The 17,996-nt window shown below is 36.5% G+C and overlaps 1 protein-coding gene across 1 annotated transcript in view; it reads right to left on the bottom strand.

Moving 5' to 3' along the window:
* Positions 1 to 1,578: 1,578 nt before the first annotated feature.
* Positions 1,579 to 17,996, bottom strand: part of LOC131427041 (heparan-sulfate 6-O-sulfotransferase 1) — a 99,025-nt gene continuing 82,607 nt past the window's right edge. The window contains exons 4-5 of the mRNA XM_058589922.1: positions 2,900 to 3,299; positions 1,579 to 2,290 (exon numbers count right to left, since the gene is read on the bottom strand). Of these exons, the coding sequence (XP_058445905.1) occupies positions 2,152 to 2,290; positions 2,900 to 3,299 (539 nt within the window). The 3' untranslated portion in view covers positions 1,579 to 2,151. The remainder of the gene's footprint in view (positions 2,291 to 2,899; positions 3,300 to 17,996) is intronic.

Genomic DNA, 17,996 nt, shown 5'->3' with positions numbered 1-17,996 from the left:
TGCAACTGTTCTTCGGCCGGCCGGCTGTTCCTGGGTGGTGGTCGGGAAAACTCTACAGTAGCTGGCTAGGATCTGGTCACTCGCGGAAACGGATGATTCGACAGACGTAGTTGGTCGGCTGCTGGTGGATCGTTACCAATTTCCCCAGAACTTTTGTTCGTGGGGTGTTGGTCTGAGGCCTTTACTGGTAGCAGTTTTGTTTTTCACTCACCCTCGTGACCTGGCTCGTGGTCTAGACAATAAACTACTCCAATGACTTTAGTAAATCACTAATGGGTCCTGGTTTGAGCAGAGAAAGAGGATTTGAGATTACAACATTATTTGGCTCACCGGGATTGCGTGGTTCATACCTGATTTTCAATTCCAAAAAGTTTTTATTCCTTTTTTATAACTCCTTACTTCTTCTTTAATATTTGCTATCTTCAACTATTCTTTTCGACAGGTTTGTTCCAAATGATCGTGGTTCATGATTCCCAAGTAATCAATCTCTCTCTCTCTCTGTCTATCTATCTTCCAACTTCTTCGACTTTCCCATAACCAGCTTTTTCCGCGAGTTTCCTGTTTCCGCTGACTTCGAGTATATTGTGTAATTTGTGTATTTTGTGTGTTTATTGCGACATTTTGTATAAATGTTAATTACAGACCGTACTACTAGAATTTAAGTGCTTAATTTTACTCACTTTACCCTATTTATGTAACACAATTATCAATAAACGGAACATTTATTATATACAACAAATTAGACGGGATTTTAGACAATTTGTACCTATGACTTTTTTTTGCTATAATTTTAAGCTTACTGTGGTGAAAAATCTTTTATACCATCTCTCTTGCCATTCTTGCTTGCTTACAACTGGTATATAGGGGACAGCACCCAAACGGTAACATACTAGCCCTAGCCATGCAATGATTCTGTACGCTGTGAATCGACTGCGAAGTCTGTTGAAGCAGAGGTTTCGCGTTATGCAAGCTACTTATTAATAAATAACAATAATCTAAAGCTAAACTTATACGTTCTGAATTTATCTCAAAATTTGCTTTGTTTGCCACCAGAGGAAAAGTTTATACGGAAAATTATCACTATCACAGCGCCTGAGAAGTTTCATTTTCATTTGTACTTGGCATTGTACATACCGGGAACTGAGTGATGTTTAATTTTATGGAAGTGTTGAAAAATTTCCAACCACCACTGCACAAACAGGAGATTACAATGTATGCATATAAATGTTTCTATATTCATTAAATTCTTCTTCCTGCTGCATGAAAACTATACTTAAAACAAGCGTTCTGCATTATGCACTCATTCTAATGAGTGCCTTACCTTCAAATGCAAATTTCTCGTTTGTTCCGAGGCGCGATATAGCCTTGGTACTACATTTTGTCCCGAAACTTGACCTTTTTTCCGACAGAGCACAGTTTCTTTGAAACCCAGGATTCTAGTGACAGTTTGAATATTTTTTAGGTGTGAGACTGTGTGCTAGACCAGTGCAAACCAACCTGAACAATCGTAGGCTTGTACTTGTATAGTTTTCATTTTAATTAGGACATTTCTTTCATGAATAACAAAATATGTTAATGTTATGTTAATACACTGTTCGCATGGGTGTATTATGTTTATGTTTAATTCTTAAGCTATAATGAAACAATTCTGTTTGTTTTGTGTGTATGTAGTAGGTAAAATATTCACATTCTGCGTCAGTACTAAAAATGCTAAAATCAGTATGCAAACAACACTCGGAGCTAACATCCTATGACTATCCAGCATCACTGGGTGCTGCTCATATTCTGGGTTCTTACGGGGGGACTATCGCGCAGCGTTTGCATTGTAATCTGTTGCTTAGTCAACTTGAAGGTGCGTCCCCCGCCGAGGTCCTGCAGCTGCGACCGCCGAAGCTGCTTCCTTTCATTCGGACTAGTGGAAGCGAGTAATTTGAGATTAAAAGATGATGAAGTTGCACCCACCGCCACTGCCGGTGGGCGACTTTCGGCGGGAACGTGAGTGATGCGGGACGAAGAAACGGTGTTGACAGTTAGTAACGGTACCGGTGCAGGACGCTTGGGGGGAGGACGCGATGGCAACGCATTCGGTATCCACTTGTATGGCGATTTGTGCGGGAATGTCGCATCAGCGCGACCCCAAACCCTTCGGTATCAGTGATTCTCACTGCTGGGCATCTCGTCGATGTTGCTGTCCCAGTTAAACTCGGTGACACCATTCTTAACACCTAGGTTTCCCAAATGTGCGAATCTTACGTTAAAATCGTTATCTTTGGCTTTTAGTCTTTCAAATCTGAAAACAAAAAGAAATGAGCGTTAGCATGGAAGGCTACAAGTCTGAATTCATCAGTTTTTTATTGGATGATAAATGTCATTGTGCTGCAACTATCCTACTGGCAAACCGCTTGTCTATACTTGTCTAGTTGTTTGATCGTGAAATTGAAAATTAACTGTGGAATGCATGACCTCGAACAAGAAAAAATTCCACCAGCATTTAACGAATATTTCACTCGCTAAGTTCCACTGTTTTTTTTAATGTTCTAATTTATATAGCTTTCAATTCCACGTCAACACAGCTGTGCACGGTCGGTTGTGTAACATATAGAGGTACAAATCGGTTGCGTGTCTGGTCAACATTACAACGCTTTTGTTCTCCCGTATTGGTGCTCCTCCTTACAATTTCAATTAATAGCCGTTTTCCCCATCAGATAACGCGACAGAGCACAGCGAGCGGTTGGTAGTATGGTGGGGAATTTTCGGCACCTCGTACGGTCTCACTCGGTTATATTGGAGCTCACCTCGTACGGTGAGTTAGAATGAAATCCTCCTAACCTGACCTAACCACAGAACGAATCGACAGGAACAGGAAAAAAAAGTCGAAGGATGGATAAATGGGCCTTACCTTTGGAACATTAATTTCTTCGCAAATGCATACAACTCGATGTCGAGTGCATTTAGCTTATCTATTTTGGCCCGCTGGTCGGGTGCTAAGCCGTTCATGGTGCTAGTCGACACGGTGTTGTTGTGCTGCTCGAACGGTATGGCGAAGCGCAAATTGAACGTTTCCTCAAAGATGTACTGCGAGATTTTTTGATACTCGGTCAGTCCGAAGTAGGACATGGCGGCGAGATTGCGCTTGGCACTGGCCAACATGATGCGGTCGCGCTCGGTCGATGGCATGTAAGTTTTGTTGTAGCAGCCAACCAGCGCCAGATCGGCTAGCATACGGGTCTGGCGGTTGGCCGCAAGATTACTCTCGCAGCCGGCGAATTTGTCCAGCGGTACACCGTTCCAGTTTTCACCTGTTCGGGAAGAAGATGGAAAAGGGTTGAGTAAGCGAGGCCATGAAGCTTGTGGTTATAATTAGTCATTGTGGTAAATATGGTCATGTAACAGAGGGATCTAGTTGTGCTAAGGCCTACCCATTGCAGGCAATTTTTGGAACTTTGTGCTTTGATTTCATGTCTGCGGAAATTAATGACCCTACCAAATGTATCTTGATAGGAAGGCACATTTTACGAAACTTTTAATGGATGTATCGGTTTCAACTAGAACAGAAAGAAATATAATTTTTTACCTACTGACTCAACACTAAATTAGCTACAGCAAGTTATAATGGAAAATTTGACTATGCTTGAATGAAATAAAACGTGCTACCAGAAGCACCACTCGTAGCTAATCGCTCGTGAACGGCGAAGTTTCAATGAATTCCTTTCATCAAAGGAGCTCCCAATGGATATCAGGACCTTTTTTTTATTGACTTTCAATTCGCTACATTTTTCGTATCAGATGTTAAGACAATTACAGACTGTACTCGAAAAAATGCAACACTTTTGCTAATATCTTATTTTTTCTTAAATAAAAATTGATGAAATTTCGGTTAAACTAGTTTAGAGTGTAATGTTTACATGTTTACAAACTTCGCTCCAAATCGTGTCCGGAATTGGCAGTACTCTCTCAAATTTGAATAAAACTATCTGAACATGTAGATTTTGTCTCAAAATGTCACTTTGTGCGCCACAAAAACTAGAAAGTTTACCTTTCAGTTTTTAAACAATTATGTCAAATTAAGAAGAAGGTCGTCAAATGGTGAGATAACTAAGTCCTCACAAGTCCCTATCTCATGCCTCCCCGAGCGTCTATGATGACATTTGGTCAATAGAACGGCGTCGACTGGGTGCTATCGCCTTCTGCGTTAGTAGCAGAATGAGAGGGTGCGAAATGGCTTGTAGGTTGAAGCCCATCCTAAAATGCAGTGTTTATCATAGTATATTACAACATATAATTCTGTTGTTTATTACATCATGTATTATTATTATTATTTTAATTATTATTATTATTATTATTATTATTATTATTATTATTATTATTATTATTATTATTATTATTATTATTATTATTATTATTATTATTATTATTATTATTATTATTATTAGAAGAGCGTAACTTACACTGCGACATTACCTGTTATATTGTATCATAGCATATTATTTCATATATTATCGTCTCACACTATTTTATGTTATTATATCCTATGTTGTATGGTATTATACTGCATTGCATTATATCACATTATATTGTATTATATTAAAATATATTTTATTATATTATATTATATTATATTGTATTCTATTATATTATGTTATATTGTATTGCATTATGTTGTATTATATTATATTATATTATAGGGTTTATTATGAGTAGTATTACGTACCTCTGCGCAAAATATAAATTTGTTTTCCTTATAAGTTATCATTTTTAAAGTAACTTTTAACTAAATATCAAGGTCGTCACAAGGTGAGTTTGGTTCTCACTGGTTCCTGTTTCATGCCTACACGTGTGTCTGTGGTGACAAATGGTCTACGGAATGCGTTGATGGCAGAATGAGAGGATGAGAAATGACATATAAATTCAAGTAATATAATATCATAGCATATTGCAACATATCATTTTGTTTTTTATTGTTATTTTCATAATTATATTTATTGTTATTATTATTAATTTGTCATCAATAATAATAACATATATTATTTTTATAGATGTAGATATTATTATTGTTATTAGAAGAGAAATATTCTACTTCCTGCAGTATTGCGAAGATAGCATAACTGACACTCTACATTAACTGTTATTTTATACCATGTTTTGTAATATATTATATTATATTGTATGACATTGTATTATATTATATTAAATTAAAATATATTATATTATATTATGTTATATTATATTATATTATTTTGTAATCTATTATATCATTTTATGTTATATTAATTTCATTACACTATGTTTCATTGTATTTATCAATATAAAATATTTTGCACGGGGAGGGAGGGAGCATCAGGGCATCGGACGAATTGATGACTGGACGAGGGATTGTGGATAGCCAGCCCAAGTCACTTGAAGGAAACTTGTTTCCTTCTGAAGGTTTGACATGAGTCTGACGCGCCCTTCTCAAACAAACCATCAGGCGGGTTCAAGCATGTATAGCGATATGCTTCATCCATGCACTGGATATTATGGTTGGAAGAGCATCTTTTATTCCCGCGGAATACGAGTAAGTGACTCTACTTACGTATCCGCCCAACCCTTTTTGTTCGCTTTTCGGTAACAGCTATAGTAAGAAGGTGAATGGATGAGTCATATCGGGGCTACTGTAAGTCTACCCGCATCCACTGGCAAGTCCTTGAACTGATGGTGGCTTCATTTCACATCACATCACATCACATCACAATTATGTCAAATTAAGAAGAATTTTCTCGTTTTTTGCAGCTTCGCTCTAGGTGGCGGGATTTCAGCACACTTTACTCTCTAGTTTCGGAATCGCAAGTCGTGTACGGATGAAATTAGGTAGTAGTTTAAGGGACCATAAACCTTAATTTGAGCTCAAGTTTAAGTAAATCAGATTAGCCATCCACAACCAAACAACCAAATGAGTTCGGTTTTGAAATTTTTGTTCACTATTTTCGGTACTTGCGAAACGGTGAACTGAAAACCGGTATAACCGAAGTCAAGAAACTATTTTAATCTAGAAATTGAAAGTTTTGAGCCGATTTTAGATGATTTATTTAGATCCCTATTTTGCGTCGTCACTCTAAATAACGGATTGCAATTTTTAACACACACCGAAAGGTGACTCTGGATAAAATTAAATAGCGTCCAACGAGACGAAAATCCTTTTCATTTGAGCCCAAGTTTGTGTAAATCGGTTCAGCCATAGTTGAGACAACCGAGTACATAGTTTTGTCACAAGCATCCAGATATTTTGAGATCTCGTCGAACTAATTCGAATGGTATAGGACAGTAGGATTACTGGACCTCGGTTCAAAAGTCATACAGTTTGGGTTTTTGAATGATTAAAGATTTCAACTCAGTTGAGGTTTCAATAAAGAGCTTGCTATTGAATTTCATTTGGATTCGACTTTCGGTTCCCGAGTTACAGGGTAATATGTGAAAATTAGAGAAAAAGTGTGCACTCAGTTTTCTCGGAAACGGCTTAACCGATTTTCACAAAATAAGATTCAAATGAAAGGTCTTATAGTTTCCTAAACTTTCTAGAGCGTTTTATCTGGATTCGACTTCCGGTTCCGGAACTAATTCGTGATAAGAGGTAAATTACCAATTTTACAGTATTTTCACAAGAACGATTGTCAAAAACAGGTGCGAATCCCAGAAAACTGACTGATAAATTCTTCTTGTTTGCAGAACTAGTTAGTTTGTGGACATATAAACTTAATACGGCACTACTCATCCCCCGTTTTTCTGTTCCGAAAGTACCGAAAATAGTGAAGAAAAACTTCAAAACTAGAACTGACTTATATTTCTCAGCGATTACTTTACTGTGAAATTTCATCCGGATCCGACTTACGGTTCCGCAGTTATAGGGCAATGAAAGTCATGATTCATACTGTTTAGCTTGACTTACATACGCAAAAGTAACAGAAACGCAGGTTTAGTTGGTTTAATCGAAATAGAGCATGAGATAATAAGTCTAGGCTATTCCGGCCATCTGAATCTGGTTTCGGAAGTATTGAAAATAGTGATCAAAAACTGCAAAAAAAATCCCACTCACTTTTCTTCAAGATGTCCAAATCGATTAATTTTTGTGAAATAGACATTTTTATACTAATCAGCATATATCCCCTAAACCGGAAGTTGGATCTGACTCAAAAGCAAGACTTTTCATTATAATCTTAGATAGTTCTTAGATTTCATTTGAATCTTATATCGATTTAGTCATCTACAAGAAAAATGAGTTACACAATTTTAACTTCGTTTCATATATCATCCTGTAGTTCCGGAACCAGAAGTCAGATCCAAATGTATTTCAGGAACCTTGTTTGGTAGCATACGACTTTTCATATGAATCTGAGTTTGTAGAAAACGGTTGAGTCATCTCCAAGAAAATTGAGTGAAATTATTTGTCACACACGCATTTGCTGATCTCGACAAACTGATTCGAATGGTATATGAGTGTTATGTTCTTGCAGCATTTATTGCTGTAAGTAGTTTAAATCAATATAATTATGGAATTGGTTTCAACTCGAAAATGCTGCCATCATCTGGTTTACATATGTCATATTCTAACGATTATGTTCCCAAAAACAAACCGTGCTAAAATCGGTCCGTGACAAAATGCCATGAAAAAGGATGCTGTATACAGAGTAACAATTGTATGTAACAGCATAAAAATCGTTTTTCACGTTGCTCCCAAGCACTGCTTTGTCACAATCGATATCTCCGTTAAAATTGGACGGATTTTAACAGTCTATGGCTAGTTGAATAGCTATTTTAGTCCGAAATCTAAGTTTAAAAAGATATTTCGTTTTCAAGATCGATTGTGACAGATATTGTTGAAAAAATATGACATAACATTTCGTATAACTCGAAAATTAAACATCCGATCTCAAAACCATTCAATACTACAAACAAACAAAACCCCTAAATGTTCACATTCTGCGATAAGCCGTCATTCTTTTACGCCTGAGACGTCAGAAATAATATAACACCTGTGTTATATTATTTAAGGGTTGCATAAATAGTGCAAACTTTGCGTCTGCTTAGCGGTTCAAGTTGAACTGCTAGGCACGAGATGGCAGTTCAATTTGCACTGATTTAAGCACTGATGAGCCGAAGACGAAAGTGAAGAAATAAAAACAAAATATGTGCTTTTTGCGGACATTTACTCAGTTCGTCGAGCTGAATATATATATGAATATATATTGAATTGGTATATGACATTCGGCCGGGCCTCGGAAAATGTTTCTAAAGTTTGAGCAAATTCTATACCAATTTTTAATATATATAAAAAAGGTAGAAACAAAGTCTACAAAGTAGCATTTTGTGACAAAGTCTACATGTCCAGAAAGTTGGAAAGGTGTTTCCAATCCAGCAAGTAATATATTATCATCAACGACCAAATATACGAAGGAAAATGCTTCTATGCTGCTGCCCTACTTTCGGTCTCACGAAGGTTACACTCTATTTTGGTTGAATGCCATTAAGCGTAATTTGACACAAAATTAATTTTCAATGAATAGGGAGTAAATCGGAAACGTTTTAGTTTAAAGACTATTTTTACATTTTAGATGAAATATTTATTGTGTAAAGGGTGATTTTTAAAAGGTACAGGGTTTGAGAAAATTGATGAAATCTTCATTGAAATCGATAATATAATATATCAATATAATTTAATGTTTGAAGATGATTTCATACACATGTTGGCCACGGCTTCGCTTTAGATGGCCCGTGCGCAAGGTCCAGTTTTGGTACAATCTTTCCAACATATCGGCCGGTATTTCACGAATGCCACCGTCTCATAGCTGTGTAGTAAAACTGCCTATGAATAATATACCTGTCTCGAAATCCCGAATAACCCACCAAACAGGTAAGCTAAGTGACAACCGGCAGAATCATTTCAACCCAGAACTGTATCACTGGTATCTTTGTTTTTTATTTAAAAGATATTTTATTCAGGCCTATTTGCGTACAAGCTTTACGTGGTCGATTGTGCTGAGTTTTTAGAAAAATTTTTTTGTATTGGATCTCGTTGTCACCCTTTTTCTAGGGGGAGAGGAGCTTCTATTTCCCTCCTGCGAGGATTGAGGGGCAGTTTGTTCGCGGTTCGTCTCGTCATCCATTGCCGCATCGGTGGTATTGTTGTTGATTTTGTTGCTAGTTACTGTAGATGCGTCTTGTTGTACATTGTTTGCAGTTGCTGGTTAGTTGGATGGTAAGTTGTTAACTGCAGCTGGTGTACTTTGTTCTATAAGGGATACGTTGGATGGTTTCGTTGAAAAGGATGCTTCACTGTTGTTGGTGACTGTCACAGGTGTACTGGGGTTGCTTGGGGTTGGTGTGAAGGAAGCACCGTTGTCCTTTGGTGTGGTTGTCTCCTTGTCCAGTTTATCACATGGCTTACCGTAGTGAACAGCTTTTTGGCAATATTGACATGTGGCCATCTGATTGTCATAGGTAACAAGTGATTTGCATGGGATTCTTGTATCCTGACCGAATGTCACATAAGAAGGTATAGGCCTCCACAAAGGCATGTGTAACAAACGTACGCTATTTAGCATACCGCGGAAAAAAATCTTCCGCTTTTCTTTTTCGATAGAAAGAATCTCTCTGTATTGGGACATAGTTGCGCGAATATAAGAATCGTTGACGCTTGAGGGAAGATCATGCACACACACTTCTATAGCACTATCTTCCATATATACTGGAATGTTGTGAATTGCATCCAACTCTTTATAGAACTGGATATAAACAACATTATTGGTCTTATTGCATTGAAGTACATGCACACGTTTAATATCAAGATGCATTTGCTCCTTAAGCAAACCTTCAAGTTCTCGTATCGAAGGTCGAATTTTGCACTGCTTGAAGTCAACAATAATTGTATTCTTTCGTGCCGGCGGTAGCTTTTGTTCGTTTAGTTCACTCGTTTTCGAGGTCGTTCTATTGTTCATTACACAATACTGTACTTGGTTTCTTCTGTCCCCAACGTAAGCGGTTTTTTTTATCGACTTGGATGAGATGTGAAAGCGAACTGACACTGGTATCTTGTTCCGTGTCGTAGAAGACCACAAACACTGAACCCTCCAAGACATCGGTTAAAGCATCAGTTAATAAGCCCTCGGTCTGATGGCGTCACTAATTTAAAATCCCTATAGCGTTCAGTAGAGGTATTTTCCAGAAGTTGAAGCATTCACCTTCAACTACACCATCGGAAATCATGTATTAGATAGAGTTGAATGTGTGAAAGATCTCGGTATATTACTTGACTCAAAACTCTCTTTTCGAAAACATCAGTCTATGATAGTAGAAAAATCCAACAGACAACTAGGTTTTATGTTTAAAATTGCCAGAGGATTTGATGATCCACTCTGTCTTCGATCATTATACTGTGCACTTGTTCGCTCGCATTTGGAATCTTCAGTTGTGATTTGGGCACCATATCATCAGAACTGGATTAACAGGATCGAAATTGTGCAACGCAAATTTGTTTGGTATGCCCTAAGAAGCCTACGTTGGACGAACCCATTGAACTTGCCTCCATATGAATCACGCTGCCGATTATTAGGTCTAAATACGCTCGAGAAAAGAAGGAAAATTGCAAAGGCAGTATTTGCAGCGAAAATATTAACATCTGAGATTGACCGTCCAAATCGTTTGGCGCAGTTGAATGCTAATGTTCAAGCTCGTTCTCTTCGTACTAGACCGGGTTTCTTTCATCGGCCTATAGAAAGATCGGAGTTTCAAAGGAATTCCCCGTTTCGGTCAATGTGTTCCTCTTTCAACGAGTTCTTTCATTTACTTGAGTTTAACGAACCTGCCAGACTTTTCCACAATAGGCTTATACAGGAAATGCGATGAAATCTATGCGATCTAACTCTTTATATACACACCTGTACTGTAGATAAATTATTAGGCTAATTATTTGATCATTTGTTTAAGTTGTTTAATGTAATTTGTATCTGACTGTTTTAGAATTGTCTTGAATGTGAGTTTTTGAAAAAAGACAGGTTTTGTGCCTATTTGAGAATGGTACATTGTACACCAACTTAAACGGGTTTTTCCCTGTCAATAGTTTCTAGAAAATCATTAAGACATAAGTCGGATGATAAAACACAAATAAATAAATTATTCATTTGTCTGAATTTAATGTCCACTAGTTCATTAGTGTGTTAGCAATTGTGCTTTTAGTAATATTACTTTTGGAAAGCTAGAAATAATGAAGCAAAAAGAATTTCATGCGTTTAAATAATACTGTTTTTAACGAAAAACCTGTTTTAATCCACCTAGTGGTGTAATGCTGCCTTTCACATATTATTCATTTTCTCCTATATATTACAGCAGAAATTCCCCGAAATGTTTAGGAAATAGTTTTGAAAAGTTGAATTCAATTTAATGAAAATTGTTTGATTACTATTGTCGGTACTTCCGGAACCGGTAGTCGGACTTCGATGAAATTCAGCAAATCATGTATGGGACTATCGATAGTTTATTTGGTTACATACTCTCATGGTCGGCAAACTAGAGAAATTCACTAGCCAATAAAAAAAGGTAACTTATGAAAAAAATATTCTTGAAATTGACATTTTTACGATAATCACAGTACCTCCGAAAGCAAGGGTTTGATTCGAATAAAAATTGGAATTTTCTTATGGCATCTCAAAACCTTTAATATGAATCTAAGATGGTGAAAATCGGTAAAAACCATCTCCGAGAAATTTGAGTCACATTTTTGGTGCATATCACCCTGTAATTCCGGAACACACACACACAACGTGGTCGAGCAAACAACAATGAAACACCACCGATCGTTGAAATGTAGATGTCATTCCTGGAAATCGTTTCAAAAGTTCATTCCATCGTTATATAAAATCGAGAAGTTCAATTGCCGGAGATAGCTGAAGATGGAAAATGGAATATAGTATTCACAATTTTACATGAGAAAATCACTTGAATATGATAAAGTTGTGGATGCTGCCTAGTCCCATTGCTTATCGAAAACAGCTCATCGTTGCGATGGGAAAAATTCTACGAATTGAAATTTGAGTTGCAATCAGAATCACAATATTTGCTAGATTCAGCCCCCAGTGACTATTTTCTGTTATAAGATATAACTAATAGGTTTACTGGAAAGAGATTTGCATCAAATGATGATCGCTGAGAACGACGTGTTTTGTTTAGGCTAAGGAGAAATCCTGGTATAAAAGTGGTGTGAAACCATCGTTCCGTCTCTGATGACGAATAATGAATGATATAGATGAGGTCTACATATGTAGAGTTCAGAAGGGTATTTTATATCGCGAACTTCTTGTAACCTTACCAAAAGACCATTGTACCGAACCCAATTACTTCCTTTCGAAGAAAAACCTTTCAGAACATGGGAAGTGATTTTACATCACGACTACACACTTGGTTTGTTATATAAATACATTCCAATTTCCAACACGTACTGTTTTCAGAAGCGATGCAAAATAATTCGTGTTGTTTCGGAATTATTCAACAAAATATACATATTTTTTTCAAAAATCACTGCTTCTAAAAAATCGACTTCCAACACTGCAGTTAAGTATACCATTCAAAGTTTAAATTATTAGAACTTTTGTGAAGTACTCCATTATTTTCATTATTTATTCATTAGAAGCCAAAATGTAAGTAACACGTACATATTAACGGATACATAAAAAATGGTTATTTTGAAAATGAATCGCAATATCTGAATGTTATAAGCAGGACCCAAAATGGATCGCAATGAACCAAATATCGATCCAAAATAATTGTATGACATTTCGCATGGAATCGTGCCATTAATAATACACTATTATCATTATTATTATTCACTCTATGAATAATTAGGCAGCATTCGATTCCGCGAAACTCAACAAGTTCCCAACTCTGCTTGGAAGCAATTTTCACCGCTAGGCCAGAAAGTAATTAAACTACAGATTAATGGCCTGGCTACAGAACAGAGCGGGAGACGACAACGAATTCGCGTCTCAGGAGTCGACGTACTTGTTGCTATCTATCAACCGGTTCATGAACGATTCGCCTAATTAATGCACATATTCATCAGGCTTACAATGCAACTCAAGCAAATTGACGAACCACATTGGGATGGAAATTGATAATGCAATGCATTTGCTGCTGCGCTATAGAATATTTTATTGCTGTTGGTTTGCCATTAAATTATGCGGTAGGAGATAGTAGATGGGAATCCAACAGGAAGATGCTCCAAAATACTAGCATGAATGATTGTCCAACAAGAAACTCAGATGTATTCATTTGAGACAGCACTGTGCAATGAAATTCCTATTTCGAAATGGAGCTTTTTCGTCAAGTTCTTATTATTTCACTTGTGAATGAGGTTCAGCGTTTTTTATTGATTTGCTTGCTTAAAGGAGCCAAAAGCGATTCTTATGCCAACTTAGAAACGAAACTAACTGTCAATATGTTGAGAGTCTGAGATTCGGTGCCAAATCTGCTGAAAGAAACTAACGATTTAAAAATTCTGATACATAAACCCTTCCCGCAATAACCACACAGTTCATAACACTTTATTCGGTATGAAAATTCTTAGTTGGAGTTCCTTTCCCCTACTTTGAATTCCGTGTCTAACTTTTAATCGGAGCTTTTCTTGTGTTAACTACCATTCGACTCATCTGGACGATTTTGAAGATTTTTTCTCTCTGCACAATTTTCTTGAAGATCGCCCCACCAATTCTAACTAACTTAGGTTTATTTGAATGAATTTGAATGATTGATGGTTAAACAAATGGACTATTTCAGTTCCAAGTTTTCGGTTCCAGAAGCACCAGAACTTGTAACCTTACTTCGATTTCTCACAGATTGTTGTACAAATTTTCATAAATTAATATTCAACTAAACATAAAGCGCAACTTAGATAAAAAACGACTTATAGTCTCACATGTGACTGTTAATTTGTAACTGAAAACGGCTTTCGATTCTAGTATTGTTTGATGTTGAGCGCTTAAAATTTCAAACTTTTATTTGTTTGATGCAAAAAAAGAAAATTCTTTAAAAGCTTAAAACCAATACATGGATTTTGTTAGTTGATGTCAAAAAAAACTTCTTTTGGCTATACCCGTCCGGGATCCAGTTCCGAAAATAGCGGAAGCAGTGGTAGAATTTTAAGAATAGAATTTGAATCAATTTCTCATATCAACAATTATGCGAAAGACCACTAGATGTAATAGAATAAGTTTTTTCTATTACATTACCCAATATGTTCCGTTGTTCTGGAACTGGGAGTCGGTTCCAAAATCACAGGGTGGTATGTGTAGGAAAATGAAAATGACCTTACTCACTTCTCTAGACAATGGCCAAAGCGATTTTCACTATCTTAGATTCAAATAAAAGGCCGGTTCAATAATTACAAGGTAAAGAGTGAAGGTGTGGGTGAAATTTAATATCGTTACTTTAACCGACGGAGCAAAAAAAAATCTACTATGGGCTCAAAACTATTCTATCACAAAGATTCCGAAAGTACCAGAAACAGTAGCGGAATTTACTGTAAAATGAATCTGAGTTATTTTTTTCAAAGATAGCTGATTTTCACAAATTTAAGTTCAAATTAAAGTTCTATTTTCTTATACTACCAAATTCCAGAATTTTACTCACATCTGATTTCCGGTTCCGGAGTTACAAGGTAAAGAGTGTTAAAAACTTTATACTGCCTCTTAAAGAGACATACCTCCATTTTTTTTAATCCACCTTTAATGATTTGAAGCTGGTCGATTTACCTGTCATGCACTATTCCGATAGAGCCAAATGAACGAAAACCTGTTCTCCAGTTGTTGCTGTTTATGAAATTCAAGTAAAAGTATTATTTTTCAAACAGCAATATCAATATTATATACTGTTTTTATGGTCACCAAACCAAACACCTTTGAGACATTCGGCCCTGCATCGCCGTTCTGGTAATTAAAAAAAGGTTTTGAAAACGTACTTAGGTACCAATGGACTCAATTTTTAGAAAGTGTCTAGGTTTTCGTTCTCTTTATAGAGTGTACGGAAACGGTTAAAGCACGATGTGTGTATCGTTCGCAAAGGTGGTGGTGTTTTCTTTTTCCGTATTAATACGTACCGGTGAGTACCGGTTTTGCGCCGTCATTTTGTATGACGGTCTGAAAGTTTTAACATTCATTGCCATATAGTTCTGAAACCGTGAATTGCACAGTAGCTTTTGAGACAATGAAAGCTTAAAGTCAAATCAAGATTTGTGAAAAACGGTTATACCACCACAGAGAAAGCGAAGTAAGTTCCGTTTTTGGAGTTTATCTTCACTACTATTAGTGCTTTCGGAACCGAAAACCGGAGACTAAAAGTGGCAGAATAGGTTTATTTATCCATCAGCTAACAATATCTGCAAACTAGGTAAATTTAACAGTAATTTTTATGAAAGTACAGCTCTTTCCGTAATTACTACTGGGAAACAGAAAATTTTTCCCTTATCGCGCTGTAATACCGGAACCAGAAGTCGGATCGGGAACTGTTTAAATAATTTTATGACCTTTTATTTGCATTTTAGTTTGTGAAAATCGGTTGAGAAATTTCCGAGAAAATTGAGAGCGCATTTAGTGCTAAATTTGCACATATTATCCTGTAATTCCGAAACCGGAAGTCCGACCATAATATTATGAGATCTTTCGTTTGAGTTCAAGTTTTCGAAAATCTTACAGCGATTGCATAGCCTTTCTATATGAGAAAGACAAAAATGTAACAAAATTTCAAAACATTGCCCGAAACATTTTCAATTGACAGTAATATTCAGAAGATGACCAAACAAACCGATTCCGGCTATATTGGTTATAGGTTTGCGATTCTGGAAGCACCGGATGTGGTGGTCTGTACTCCAGAATAGAACTCATAGATGGCTTTGGCAGTTTTCACAAATTTAAATTCAAATGAAAGGTCTTGCGGTCTCATCCGCAATCTGATCTGACTTTCGATTCCGGAAGTACAGAGGAACGGATGCTAAAAATTTCAAGCTGTTATCAGGAGCGACGTTGCAAAAACGAGAAAAATTGTTCAAAAACAGCAAAATAATCTCACTCACTCTTCTCTGAAAAAGGTAAACCTATTTTAACAAACTCAAATTCAAATAAAAAGTCTTACGGTTTCATATGGAATTCCAGAATTTGTAACGGATTCTACTCCCTGATTCGTAACTACAGGGTGTTTTGATTTGAACAATTTTTTAGAATTCTACAGTAATATTTACGATACTATGAATAATATGAGAAAGGTGTCGTAACACTACTAGGGGTATTAGAACAATTTTTTTTACATTTACCCCGTTACTCCGGATCCGATATTAGTTTGCAGGAAAATATGAAATAACTGAAAATATCATTAGGAAGCTTTTCGATTTACGGTTTTGCTTCGACTAAACAAGCATTTAAACTGTGTAAAACGTCTAATGGTCGGTTGCTACTCAGTAACAAGGATGGCTTTTATCGTATCAAAGAATGCTCACTCGCAACTCTTCCACGATTCAATCAGTGTCATCAAAGAGAATCGGAAATCATCGCAACAACAAAAAAACCGGCATGGTACATTTAACATAGAATACACACTAGTGCGAGAGCGAATTTCTCTCGGTGAACCGTCTGAGAATCAACGGCTAGCACGCTGCTGTGGGGATTCTCTCTGAAGCAACAAACGGTCGCTTATTCTCGTTTCGCGATCCGATTCTGTATGGGCAGTGGATAATTGCGATAGAATCATTTTACTATTGCCGCTTATTCTAACTATGTGCGTATAACCTTTGTATAATTTGTGTCTATTTGTGTCTATGTGAATGCTCCACACAAGGGTTTTTAAATATTGCAACCTAGTATGAGAATCATCAAGTCGAATCATCGATTCGATTTTCTGCGATAATTGTCAACTTGCGATTCTCTCTTGGTAAATTCCACACAGCGGCGATCATTATCAGACTGAATTTTTTTTTAAGGGCCATGAAATACTCAGAGTATGAAGTGGAGCGAAGAAATGTAGAAAAATTCTCTCGAGGTTCATGCATTGAGAGACTCGAATTCTTGTAGCATCTTCTACCGGATTGAAAATGTTGTATACAATATAGATAAAAATCGAGCAGCTTCTGTCAAATTTTCAGCAATCACCAACACTGCTCAGTAATTAACTTTCAGCAGTGCTAATGTCTCTATTTACAGTATAAAAATATAGAGAAACAAAGCCATTCTACGGACATTATGCCCCACCTTTGATTCAACCGTATGCTTGAAATATTGTTTTAAAGATTTATAACGGTTATTAAAACAAAAAGTAGCGTTGGGAGGATAAAAGATGATGGTTTCCAATTGTTATTAATTGATTATGCAACTGATTTCTGATGCAAAGAATATCTTCTTTATCTGCTTTTCTTCTATACCGACATTTCAAGGCGCATATTGCAACATTGTGGGGGCATAACACTGATTTGTTGTGAGGCATACTATACGGTTGCTGGGACATTATGTCAACGGCAAGCGAAAAAACTGAGAATGTGGTCGTTTTGAAAAATGTATCAATCAATTCTCATAACTTCTACCGAAATCATTTAAAATTATATTCCTCAGACGTGTATTGCAAAGAAATACATACATTCTCGAAGAAAATGTATCAGTACATTTAGAAATATCTCAATGGGGGGGCATATTATAACACTTTACCCTACAAAGTTTTCCAGGTTACAATATTTTTCATTTAATTCGAAGTTCTAAGCAAATTGGATCATCCATTTCTGAGAAACTCGCACAGACATATGCCGATTTCAACGAACTGCATTGCAGGGATTATTACATTCGGCACTCCAGGCATTGGTTGCAAATTCCATTTTCTCATTCAATGCACATACTTTCTAGTTGAGAAAGGCAGAAACGATTTAATTATTACTAATTATTTAATTATTATCTGATTATGTTTTGCATAGTAAATTCTCTTTGAAGTAAAGTATAATGCCT

The sequence above is a fragment of the Malaya genurostris genome, chromosome 2 (genome assembly GCF_030247185.1).
Source record: "Malaya genurostris strain Urasoe2022 chromosome 2, Malgen_1.1, whole genome shotgun sequence".
Taxonomy (NCBI): Eukaryota; Metazoa; Arthropoda; class Insecta; order Diptera; family Culicidae; genus Malaya; species Malaya genurostris.
The sequence above is the reverse complement of the archived record's forward strand: the minus strand, read 5'-3'. Positions and strand labels throughout refer to the sequence as shown.